We start from the raw sequence: 13,539 nt of genomic DNA on the forward strand, positions 1-13,539 counted from the left end.
CGACCCCCTTTACTAGTAGACCACAATGATTTCCACACCCAAATGAGGTCACACCAAATAAATCATCATAGTTTTAAACAAGTAATCACAGTGATATCTTGGCACACGAGATATAATGGGACATGCAATATCTTTTGCTACAATTTTATAGGTTAATTTTTCAGAAAGTATACTAGATGAGTGTTTTGCACTTTAGCTGTGATCCATAACCTATCAGCATAGTTATTTTCAAATGAAATAGATAGGTTTAGTTGTTCAAGAAGGAGTCTCAGCGGTAGATAATTAAGTCATGCACTTGCACACAAGAGGAGTGTATATTACTATTAATACTCAACATGAATGAAAACATGTTATTTACAACCCCAAAAAATAAAGAGTAAGGAGGATTGATTGATCAATATGACTAGAATATGATCTTACAAAATATTCTCTATATTACTCCTATCGAATGAAAACCTACTATGCTTCATAAATGACTCATTTAAACACTCGGAGATAGGTAGTGACCTAACTTCAGTTCAACTTGAAGTATCTTGTACAAATGAGGCAAATGTTCATTACTATGGAAATAGCACAAAAATCAATTTAATGAAAACTAAAATACGATTAAAGATGTTAGTAGTAGATATGATATTTATTTCTAGAATATCTTTGGTGGTTATGAAAAAAATCTTATCTTTCGATATAGTGTGAATATACAAGGTTATAAATAATTAAAGAGCAATGATCAAACAATTAATGAAGAAAGATATAAAATAATTAAAGAAGACAAATGCTTCTCTATCATTATTTGCGAGCGCCCCGTGCTAGTTTTTTTAATAATCAATAATATAATCGTTTTACTAAATGTATAGGCTAAACACTTGATCTACTCATAGCAACACACATTTATTATGCTGTTTCATCACGCAAGTGTCGTGCGCATACGTGGTGACATAATAGATGCATCATGAGATTAGTCACAATGGGGCATCATATAGCAGTATCATTCATACGATACTAGTGTATGATACTACCTCTAAAATTAATGCATGGTATCATGTTGTACTATCATAGTCTTCTTATATTTATTGATTTCTAAAATCTTAATGCAAATATGTGTACAAGATCTATTTGACATTTATGTTTCTTGTTCTACATGCTATTATACGGAATCTACCTTTGACACCAATATGATTTCTCTCTTCATTAATTTTAGTGATATATAATACATGATACTATCTATGATACATATAATATTATTATTAGAGCTAGCTAGGTCTAGGGTTGAATCATATCGGCCTGAGGCTGTGGTACAATAAAGGACACGTTAAACAATGTAGTTATGGCTCTCTTATATAAGGAGGTGGAAAGGATGTCCATAGAACACTCACTTCACCCGAATTCACCCTAAAAACTAGGTAGTATATTGTTTCAATGGCGAGAGGCATGCTCCCTGCGCTCACCATGGTGGCTGCACTGGCGGCCATGGCTCTAACGGCGAGCATGCCAACAACGAGCACGCCGATGGTGAGCATGTTGGCGGCGGACAAAATCTACGTCAGCTCGGAGAATATTGCTTCGGAGAAGAGCATGCGTGACCTGTATGAGCGTTGGTACGCGCTATACAGGCGCGACAGCAAACCCTGCGACAAGGAGAAGCGGTTCGCCATCTTCAAGGAGGAGGCGCGCGCTGTGTACGAGCTGAACAACGGCGACACACACGTGAAACATCATCTAAACTTATTCGCGGACATGACCCTAGCTGAGTACGCAAAATCGTTCGCCAACTGCTCCCCCCTCAAGATCCGACCCCGCGACAATATCAAGCTCAAACTTCACCAGCCCAGCCAGTACTACCCTGACAAGCTGCCACTCAACGTCGACTGGCGGACCGTGGACGGCGTTCTCACCAGCGTGAAGACCCAGGGGGAATGCGGAAGCTGCTGGGCTATTGCTGCCGCTGGAGCGATGGAGAGCATCCACTTCATCACTAACAATAAGCGCACAAACCTCTCCATTCAGGAACTAGTTGACTGCAGCTTCAAGCACAACGGTTGCGACGGTGGCTATGCTTTTGAGGCCTTCCAATATGTCATCAACAAGCACGGCATTCATTCCTCAGAGCAGTACCCGTATGTGGGAAATGGGTCGCACTGCACCATTCCCTTGGGAATGCCCGTCATGTCCATCAGGAGATATTACTACGTGAATCGACGTAGCGAGAAGAGTCTCATGGACGCGGTGTACAAGGCACCCGTCGTGATTACTTTTTTGGGAGTCAACACCACCGAGTTCAAGCACTACAGTGGTGGCATCTTTAGAGGGCCATGTAACCATAAGGAAAGCCACCAAGCCCTGCTCGTGGGCTATGGCACGGTGCCCCGTGACGATGCCAACGATCCCGGCGTCAAGTATTGGGTGGTGAAGAACTCGTGGGGGGAGTCATGGGGAGAGAGGGGCTATATGCGTATCGAGCGTGGTCATCAGGCTGACGGCGGGCTCTGCGGCATTATGCTCTGGCACGGATTGTACCCAGCCCATCCAGAATAGTTCAATAACGTGTGTGCTTGATCTCCTAAAAATGCATTTACACCATTAATTAGTTGTTCGTAATGTACCTCCTAGTAATTTACTCTCAATTTTAGTGGAGTGGCATGATGATGTACTATCTCTCTATGCTAATACTAAAATTTAAGTGGTCGGTGTTGCTCCTTTAGACCAACACATCAAATGCATATTTATGATCGCATCATATATCTGTAAGATTGAAGATCTCCCCTTGGTTTAGTTTATTAATTGTATCCCTATGTCATCAATTTGACCTAGATAATATAATATAACATAATTTTTTTAGCATTACTAGGAAATATGCCCGTGCGTTGCACCGGGAAAAAAATGTTTAGACTGCAAACAAGTTGGTACTTTCTAACGGGTAGAAAAAATAACTCTAGAAATCATACATAAATCACATAATTTGTTACATGCATGAGGCCAGGGAATAAAAGCTTGCTAAACAATTTATGAACTCTCTAATATTACTAATGAACCTGAAGTAATTTTGTTTTGAAGGAAAACCTGAAGTATTTTCTTATCCAAGAAAGGATCAAGGCCAACGCTAGCCTACAGCCGGCTGTAAAAAGGGGATTCATCAGTCGCCTTCTAAGCCGCCCGATCAAGTTAAGTGGGTAATTCTCGTGCGTCCGATCATGATATAAAAACAGTTCACGTGTATCAATTTTTTTCAGTGTATGTAACATGTGTCTCCACATAAAACCAGCTAAATCCAATAGCGGCATTTATTTGGTACAAGGCAAGTAAACTACACGTAATGCTCATTGAGATGATAAGTTGTAGAACTCTCACCGTCAAAGCAATTATCCTTTCCCTTGTGAGTGGTTAATTAAGTGATCTGTATGGTTGTCACTGCTAGATGGTCAGGCCTTCTACTATTGGTGATGCAATCGAGTACCTTAAGAAGCTCCTGCAAAAGATCAATGATCTACAGAATAAGCTGCGGCCATGTCCGTCCACGGGTCCACGCCGGCTCCAACGCCTACAACCTTCCACCCCTTTGACTCGTACATTATAAACACTGCCATCTCGCGTGAAGGAAGGGATTTACCCGAGCGCACTGCCTTGCCCTATTGACCTGTTTCCATGGCGTTGCTGCCCGCGGCCGCACAGCAGCGTGCCATTGGTCGGCGGAAGGACGGCGTGGAGACTGTCGTTGCTGACAGGGAGGCAACCGACGAATTTGTACATGGCGTATGGCGATTTTGGCGCATGTACCGCTGCTGGCTTGGCTACCATCGTTCCTGGCGAGGACTGTAGGCATAGGCCCGATTTGCCGTCCGATCTCGCCGAGAATTTCCAGCAACGGTGGTCCATGAAGTAGTATTCAACGGTGCGGACGGGGCGTGGCCGCGCCGGTCAAGTACGTCGTAGTCTTCATAATGTCATCCTCGCCAGATGGTTGTGGAACGGTTGCGTTCGTCAATCTCTCGTCAACCAAGCAGACCAGATCATGTAGTCCCAGGTCAGCGATCCGGAGCGCCGTAGGAAAGGACTCATAGCAGGCGTCGCCGATGATGCCCTTGACCAGCGGCCCATGAATCGCTCGGCTCCAGCACGTGGATCTAGATCATAGCGATGTGGTCTTAGCTAGGTCTATTTATGAAGAAGAAGATGCATATTACAGCAGGCAAAACAGCTAAAAACCAGAACTCTTTGTTTTCCTTTTCTATGTGGACTCAGCGAACCTGTGACCTCTCGGCTCTCGCTGGGGTGAGGTATCGTGCGCACGTGTGATACCCAGTTGGTTCGTCGGATGTAAAGAAGGGACGACAGGAATACGTTGAATACCCGGTATTTTTTTTGTCGGGTTGCTTTGTGGAGTTGTGGAACTGAGTTGGACTCGAACTCTCCGACCAATGGGATTGTGTGGCTTAGTTGAACTCTTGGATCAATTGAGTCGGCCCATTATAGTACCGGCCAGGCCCAATACGGGGCGAGGAACGAAACTATGTGGACGGGCATAACGAACGGTTATTACTTAAGCGGTGGCAATCCTGTAATTTTAATGAGAAATAGGGGTAAAAACAGACGGACGAACAAGAAGCCTTATTTTCTTTATTATTAGGTATAGATAGGAAATATGCCCGTGCGTTGCACCGGGAAAAAAATGTTTAGACTGCAAACAAGTTGGTACTTTCTAACGGGTAGAAAAAATAACTCTAGAAATCATACATAAATCACATAATTTGTTACATGCATGAGGCCAGGGAATAAAAGCTTGCTAAACAATTTATGAACTCTCTAATATTACTAATGAACCTGAAGTAATTTTGTTTTGAAGGAAAACCTGAAGTATTTTCTTGTCCAAGAAAGGATCAAGGCCAACGCTAGCCTACAGCCGGCTGTAAAAAGGGGATTCATCGGTCGCCTTCTAAGCCGCCCGATCAAGTTAAGTGGGTAATTCTCGTGCGTCCGATCATGATATAAAAACGGTTCACGTGTATCAATTTTTTTCAGTGTATGTAACATGTGTCTCCACATAAAACCAGCTAAATCCAATAGCGGCATTTATTTGGTACAAGGCAAGTAAACTACACGTAATGCTCATTGAGATGATAAGTTGTAGAACTCTCACCGTCAAAGCAATTATCCTTTCCCTTGTGAGTGGTTAATTAAGTGATCTGTATGGTTGTCACTGCTAGATGGTCAGGCCTTCTACTATTGGTGATGCAATCGAGTACCTTAAGGAGCTCCTGCAAAAGATCAATGATCTACAGAATAAGCTGCGGCCATCTCCGTCCACGGCTCCACGCCGGCTCCAACGCCTACAACCTTCCACCCCTTTGACTCGTACATTATAAACACTGCCATCTCGCGTGAAGGAAGGGATTTACCCGAGCGCACTGCCTTGCCCTATTGACCTGTTTCCATGGCGTTGCTGCCCGCGGCCGCACAGCAGCGTGCCATTGGTCGGCGGAAGGACGGCGTGGAGACTGTCGTTGCTGACAGGGAGGCAACCGACGAATTTGTACATGGCGTATGGCGATTTTGGCGCATGTACCGCTGCTGGCTTGGCTACCATCGTTCCTGGCGAGGACTGTAGGCATAGGCCCGATTTGCCGTCCAATCTCGCCGAGAATTTCCAGCAACGGTGGTCCATGAAGTAGTATTCAACGGTGCGGACGGGGCGTGGCCGCGCCGGTCAAGTACGTCGTAGTCTTCAATGTCATCCTCGCCAGATGGTTGTGGAACGGTTGCGTTCGTCAATCTCTCGTCAACCAAGCAGACCAGATCATGTAGTCCCAGGTCAGCGATCCGGAGCGCCGCAGGAAAGGACTCATAGCAGGCGTCGCCGATGAAGAGCGCGTGGCCGCTGATGCCCTTGACCTGCGGCCCATGAATCGCTCGGCTCCAGCACGTGGATCTAGATCATAGCGATGTGGTCTTAGCTAGGTCTATTTATGAAGAAGAAGATGCATATTACAGCAGGCAAAACAGCTAAAAACCAGAACTCTTTGTTTTCCTTTTCTATGTGGACTCAGCGAACCTGTGACCTCTCGGCTCTCGCTGGGGTGAGGTATCGTGCGCACGTGTGATACCCAGTTGGTTCGTCGGATGTAAAGAAGGGACGACAGGAATACGTTGAATACCCGGTATTTTTTTTGTCGGGTTGCTTTGTGGAGTTGTGGAACTGAGTTGGACTCGAACTCTCCGACCAATGGGATTGTGTGGCTTAGTTGAACTCTTGGATCAATTGAGTCGGCCCATTATAGTACCGGCCAGGCCCAATACGGGGCGAGGAACGAAACTATGTGGACGGGCATAACGAACGGTTATTACTTAAGCGGTGGCAATCCTGTAATTTTAATGAGAAATAGGGGTAAAAACAGACGGACGAACAAGAAGCCTTATTTTCTTTATTATTAGGTATAGATAGGAAATATGCCCGTGCGTTGCACCGGGAAAAAAATGTTTAGACTGCAAACAAGTTGGTACTTTCTAACGGGTAGAAAAAATAACTCTAGAAATCATACATAAATCACATAATTTGTTACATGCATGAGGCCAGGGAATAAAAGCTTGCTAAACAATTTATGAACTCTCTAATATTACTAATGAACCTGAAGTAATTTTGTTTTGAAGGAAAACCTGAAGTATTTTCTTATCCAAGAAAGGATCAAGGCCAACGCTAGCCTACAGCCGGCTGTAAAAAGGGGATTCATCGGTCGCCTTCTAAGCCGCCCGATCAAGTTAAGTGGGTAATTCTCGTGCGTCCGATCATGATATAAAAACGGTTCACGTGTATCAATTTTTTTCAGTGTATGTAACATGTGTCTCCACATAAAACCAGCTAAATCCAATAGCGGCATTTATTTGGTACAAGGCAAGTAAACTACACGTAATGCTCATTGAGATGATAAGTTGTAGAACTCTCACCGTCAAAGCAATTATCCTTTCCCTTGTGAGTGGTTAATTAAGTGATCTGTATGGTTGTCACTGCTAGATGGTCAGGCCTTCTACTATTGGTGATGCAATCGAGTACCTTAAGGAGCTCCTGCAAAAGATCAATGATCTACAGAATAAGCTGCGGCCATCTCCGTCCACGGCTCCACGCCGGCTCCAACGCCTACAACCTTCCACCCCTTTGACTCGTACATTATAAACACTGCCATCTCGCGTGAAGGAAGGGATTTACCCGAGCGCACTGCCTTGCCCTATTGACCTGTTTCCATGGCGTTGCTGCCCGCGGCCGCACAGCAGCGTGCCATTGGTCGGCGGAAGGACGGCGTGGAGACTGTCGTTGCTGACAGGGAGGCAACCGACGAATTTGTACATGGCGTATGGCGATTTTGGCGCATGTACCGCTGCTGGCTTGGCTACCATCATTCCTGGCGAGGACTGTAGGCATAGGCCCGATTTGCCGTCCGATCTCGCCGAGAATTTCCAGCAACGGTGGTCCATGAAGTAGTATTCAACGGTGCGGACGGGGCGTGGCCGCGCCGGTCAAGTACGTCGTAGTCTTCAATGTCATCCTCGCCAGATGGTTGTGGAACGGTTGCGTTCGTCAATCTCTCGTCAACCAAGCATACCAGATCATGTAGTCCCAGGTCAGCGATCCGGAGCGCCGCAGGAAAGGACTCATAGCAGGCGTCGCCGATGAAGAGCGCGTGGCCGATGATGCCCTTGACCTGCGGCCCATGAATCGCTCGGCTCCAGCGCGTGGATCTAGATCATGGCGATGTGGTCTTAGCTAGGTCTATTTATGAAGAAGAAGGGGTGAGGTATCGTGCGCACGTGTGATACCCAGTTGGTTCGTCGGATGTAAAGAAGGGACGACAGGAATACGTTGAATACCCGGTATTTTTTTTGTCGGGTTCCTTTGTGGAGTTGTGGAACTGAGTTGGACTCGAACTCTCCGACCAATGGGATTGTGTGGCTTAGTTGAACTCTTGGATCAATTGAGTCGGCCCATTATAGTACCGGCTAGGCCCAATACGGGGCGAGGAACGAAACTGTGTGGACGGACATAACGAACGGTTATTACTTAAGCGGTGGCAGTCCTGTAATTTTAACGAGAAATAGGGGTAAAAACAGACGGACGAACAAGAAGCCTTATTTTCTTTATTATTAGGTATAGATACATTATCTATCTTTATCTTTCTTTACTATTAGGCGGTGATCGGTAGTGTTCGTTGGTGTAAGAACTTTCGTACATATAAAAAACCGTTTTGTATGGACGAGAAAAATCGGATGTTGATCGGTGGTGTCACGCTCGATCGTCCGTCCGCGCCCAAGCTAAAGAAAAACCGGTCCCGTACGTCACCTGTGCATCTGACCAAAGTTTTTTTCTTTTTGATGGTCAGCTGACCAAAGTTTGCCTGGCGATGTGGGACAAAACACCGAGTCGCGCAGGCCCTGTGCTCAACTGCCAACATGCTCCGTGGGAGGAGAATTCTTGTTACGTATGGTCCAAGGGGCCTATTTTTGATTCAGGCCTTTCAATCGATAAAGAACCAGCCCACGTGCGCCCCGATGCGTTCTAACTTGAATAGTCCCATCGATCCGATCGGAGGCCCATCTCCATGTGATCCGACTGAACCCGTCCGTCGCCACCGATCGATGGAAAGGGGCGTGCTCATCGTCGGGAGCTCCTCGCCACCGACCTGGTCGGTGGGTGGAAGGCACCACACACACCCCACGATCCAGTAATTTAGTGGGCCGTGACCCATTGCATCAGGTGAGTTTTTTTTTCCTTTTTCTTCCTTCTTTTCTATTTTTTCTTTTTTGTTTATATTTTCGTTTTTAAAATCTAACACTTTTAAAAACTTTTTTCGAGATTTTTTTTTCATAAAGTTTGAACGTTTTCTGAAACCAAAACAGTTTTAAAATTTGAACATTTTTTGGATTTGAATATTTTTCAAAATTCGAAATTTGAACAATTTTTTAACTCGAATAATTTTCAAAATTGAACGTTTTTTGAATATGAAAAAATTTAGAATTTGAACGATTTTTCGATTTGAACGATTTTCATATTTGAACAATTTTCAAATTTGAACGATTTTCGAATTTGAACGGTTTTCAAATTTGAACAGTTTTCAAATTAGAATATTTTTGAATTTAAACATTTCCTCAATTTTAACAATTTTTAAAAATCAAAATTTTTGAATCTAAAAAAATATAAACAAAACAGAAAACAGGAAAAAGAAAAGAAAACAGAAAAAAGAAACCAGAAAAGATAAAAAGAAAAAAAAGAAAAAACAAGGCTAAACAACCACAAATGGGCCTGGCCCATACCCGACCAGGGGGTGTGCGGTGGCCGGTAGCCACCGACCTGATCGGTGTATAGGTTTTTCCCTCATCGTCCCCCGGATCAAGTGCGTCGATCTCTCGGGTCGGCAGCCAAAAGGTCATCCCCACTCGTCTCCCTGACGAGGCCCCCCGAGCGACTTTTTTCCATCCGGATGGCGAAATTCGGTCTAGTCGCGCCCACGGTTCCCCGTTTTCGGATTTGGCCGTTCATCCATCTGGCGAGCCCACCCCATCCTCGATCCCCCGGGGAGCTATCGGGGAGTCCGGACGAGTGAAAAGCGGGGAAGGGCCCGATCTGTCGGTGACTGGACACACGAACCCCACCACCACCTCGCTCAAAATCCCCCACCCCTCGTATCTCTCTCGCCACCGGCACCACCCCGCCGGCTTGTTGCCCAAATTCCGCCGTCCCTCCTTCCCACCTGCCTATATTCCGCCGTCTTTCGACGACGGCCTATCTGCCTGCTCCTCCGCCCGCCTGTTTTTCGACGACGTCCTACTCCTCGTCGTTCGCGTCTCGGCTAGCCTCGACCACGCCCGTCAGGTGTTCGTCCATTTGCCTCGCCGGACATGGAAATGGAAGAACTATCTGTTTGCGTGGCAGGGAATGTACAAGGGTCACAAAAAGGCTGCACTATGATACTTGAAGCAGTGGCTACCCATGATCTCTGGATTTGGCACTCTTTCTTTGGTATGTCTGGATCCAACAATGACATCAACGTCCTAAACTGCTCCCTGATCTTTTCCAAGCTTGTTGAGGGTCATGCTCCCCGGTGAACTATGTGATCAATGGTCGGCACTACAACAAAGGATACTACCTTGCAGACGGTATCTATCCAAAGTGGGCAACATTTGTGAAGACTATCTCGAAACCCAGCACCCCCAAACTTTCCGAGTTTGTCAAGAAACAAGAAGCTTTCCGAAAAGACGTCGAGCGTGCATTTGGTGTCCTCCAGCAGAGATTTGCTGTCGTCTGGTTCCCCGCTATGACTTGGTCCAAAGATAAGATGTGGGAGGTGATGAACTGTTGTGTGTGCTTACACAATATGATTATTGAAACTGAGCGAAAACATCCGGTTCCTCTGGCTGAGCAAGAAGCACCATATGAGAGAGAGGGTCCTCTTGCACAGCCTAATCACCAGGTGCCGATATCATGGGCCGCCTACATTGCTATGCGCTAGGAGATTCGAGACTCTACAATGCATCAACAGTTGCAAGATGATCTGGTGGAGCACATATGGACGCTCCGAGGAAAAGCCAACACCGATGCCAACTAGTCTGTCTTTATTAATTTTTTTCAAAACTTGTGAAATTGTGTGCTTCATTTTTTTCAGCACTTGTTAAACATTGTACTGATTTTGCCGAATTTGTTTCAGTAATTTTCTGACTCTCGTTCGCCGAACTTGTTTAATTTTATGTCGAATTTGTTTGAAATATGTCAAATGGCCGAGGTTGGGGGTGTCCTGCCGAGGGGACGGCTGGAAGTTCGGCGCTCCCCAGGCCAAATTTTCGTCCAATCCGGAGGAAAATTTCGCCGGATTTGGGCGTGTGGAGCACCAAGGAGTGGAGATGCTCTAAGATGGAGCGATCGAACTGTCCACCGCTAGAGCGCGACGCCAACTGATGACCCACAAGTATAGGGGGTGTATCGTAGTATTTTCGATAAGTAAGAATGTCGATCCCAACGAGGAGCAGAAGGTGTTGACAAGCAGTTTTGATGAAGGATTCATTGTAGATGCTCACAGACAAGTATTCAGGGGGTTTTGATGTAGCAGATGAATAAAGTACGAGTAAGTAAAGTGCGAGAGTAACAATTGCAGCGAGTGCCCAATCCTTTTTAGCACAAAGGACAAGCCGGTTTGTTTACTTATAATGACCAAACGTTCTTGAGGACACACGGGATTTTAGTCTAGTGCTTTCGCTACATATGACTAATTAATCTTCATTGTTTTGATAAGTGTTGTGTGGGTGAACCTATGCTAATGCACCGCCCTTCCTAGGACTAATACATACTTGTGATTATACCCCTTGCAAGCATCCGCAACTACAAGAAAGTAATTAAGATAAATCTAACCACAGCCTTAAACTCTGAGATCCTGCTATCCCTCCTGCACCGATATACCAACGGGTGCTTAGGTTTCTGTCACTCCGGCAACCCCGTAATTGGCAAACGAATACAAGATGCATTCCCCTAGGCCCATAAAGGTGAAGTATCATGTAGTCGACGTTCACATGACACCACTAGAAGAATAACACCACAACTTAAATATCATAACATTGAATATTACTCAACCATACTTCACTACTAACATTTAGACTTCACCCATGTCCTCAAGAACTAAACGAACTACTCACGAGACATCATATGGAACATGATCAGAGGTGATATGATGATGAATAACAATCTGAACATAAACCTTGGTTCAATGGTTTCACTCAATAGCATCAATAACAAGTAGAAATCAATACCGGGAGAGTTTCCCCTATCAAACAATCAAGATTCAACCCAAATTGTTACAGCGGTGACGATGCATGTGCAGCGGTGGAGACGGCGGTGATGATGATGTAGATGATGACGATGGTGATGGAGATGATGTCCAGCTCCATGACGGTGACGATGGCGTCGATTTCCCCCTCCGGGAGGGAATTTCCCCGACGGATCTCAGCCTGCCGGAGAGCTCTTTTCTCTCTGGTGTTCTCCGCCCCGCAGAGGCGGCTGTGACTCTTCGCGACTATCCCCCCGGAGCTTAGGTTTCCGGGACGAAGAAATACGCGAAGGAGAGGAGGCCAGAGGGGGCTGTTGGCCCCCTCCCCACAAGGCGGCGCGGCCAGGCCTTGGCCCGCGCCGGCCTGTGAGGTGGGCCCACGGCGGCCCTCCTAGGCTCCTCCTTCTGGGTCCCTTCATCTTCTGGAAAAATAGGAATTTTCATATAATTTCTGTCAATTGTTGATCTTCCGAAATATTGCATTCTGACGGCGCTTTTTCCAGCAGAATCCTGACTCCGGTGCGCGATCCTCCAATAATCATGAAACATGCAAAATAGATGAAATAACATAAGTATTATCTCCAAATATGAAATATATCAATGAATAACAGCAAATTATGATATAAAATAGTGATGCAATTTGGACGTATCAACTCCCCCCAAGCTTAGACTTCGCTTGTCCCCAAGCAAAACTGAATTCGGTAAACAGGACCACATGTTTATGGAGTGAAGAGTCGATAAATAAAATACAGACAAGAAGCATCATATTCATTCACACAAGACATTCTAGTAAGCAACTTCCTCATATAATTCAACTTGAAACAAGTATAAGGTAATCACAAATAAAGGTGCATAAGAAATCATAGTTGGTGATGGCAAACTTCGTTCTTGGTCAGAGAACAATTAACAGGTTATACTTATCTATCGAGCAGCGCTCTCATGTTAAAGTTTATATGGCACAACTTGCATACTCAATCATAATAATCTCCTCATAATCATTGATAACTTTCAAAGCTATATTCATTCGGATAAAACTTGTACTAAACAAGGAAGAGTAAGAGACATGATGAAGTAATTCACAATATAGATGGTTTGATCACAACAACTCAAATGTTTGCTTAAGATGGAGGGAAATAGGTTTACTGACTCAACATAAAGTAAAAGACATGCCCTTCACAGAGGGAAGCAGGGATTAAATCATGTGCTAGAGCTTTTTCAGTTTTGAAATCATATAAAGAGAGTAAAAGTAACATTTTGAGAGGTGTTTGTTGTTGTCAACGACTGGTAGCGGGTACTCTAACCTCCTTGCCAGACAAACTCTCGAAGAGCGGCTCCCATAAAGTTTTTATTTTAGGTTGGCACTCCTTCTAACCTTGCTTTCACAAACCATGGCTAACCGAATCCTCGGGTTCCTGCCAACAATCTCATACCATGAAGGAGTGCCTTTTTATTTTAGTTTTATTTAGATGACACTCCTCCCCTCCTTTGCTTTCTCAAGCCATGGCTAACCGAGTCCTCGGGTGCCTTCCAACAATCACATACCATGGAGGAGTGTCTATTTATAAAATTATGAAGGTTAATTAATCGGGGCTGGGAACCCCATTGCCAGCTCTTTTTGCAAAGTTATTGGATAAGTGGATGAAGCCACTAGTCCATTGGTGAAAGTTGCCCAACAAGATTGAAAGATAAAAAACCACATACTTCCTCATGAGCTATAAAACATTGACACAAATAAGAGGTAGTAAAT

At 45.0% G+C, this 13,539-nt stretch overlaps 1 protein-coding gene across 1 annotated transcript; it reads left to right on the forward strand.

Moving 5' to 3' along the window:
• Positions 1 to 1,416: 1,416 nt before the first annotated feature.
• Positions 1,417 to 2,532, forward strand: LOC127321227 (ervatamin-B-like). Its single transcript, XM_051350266.1, has one exon. The coding sequence runs from the start codon at positions 1,417 to 1,419 to the stop codon at positions 2,530 to 2,532; it is 1,116 nt and encodes a 371-aa protein (XP_051206226.1).
• The last annotated feature ends 11,007 nt before the right edge of the window (positions 2,533 to 13,539 follow it).

The sequence above is a fragment of the Lolium perenne genome, chromosome 7, assembly GCF_019359855.2.
Source record: "Lolium perenne isolate Kyuss_39 chromosome 7, Kyuss_2.0, whole genome shotgun sequence".
In the NCBI taxonomy this organism is placed as follows: Eukaryota; Viridiplantae; Streptophyta; class Magnoliopsida; order Poales; family Poaceae; genus Lolium; species Lolium perenne.

Excerpts from the sequence above, each read along its gene's own strand:
- LOC127321227 (XM_051350266.1), top strand. The coding sequence starts at position 1,417 with ATGGCGAGAGGCATGCTCCCTGCGCTCACCATGGTGGCTGCACTGGCG.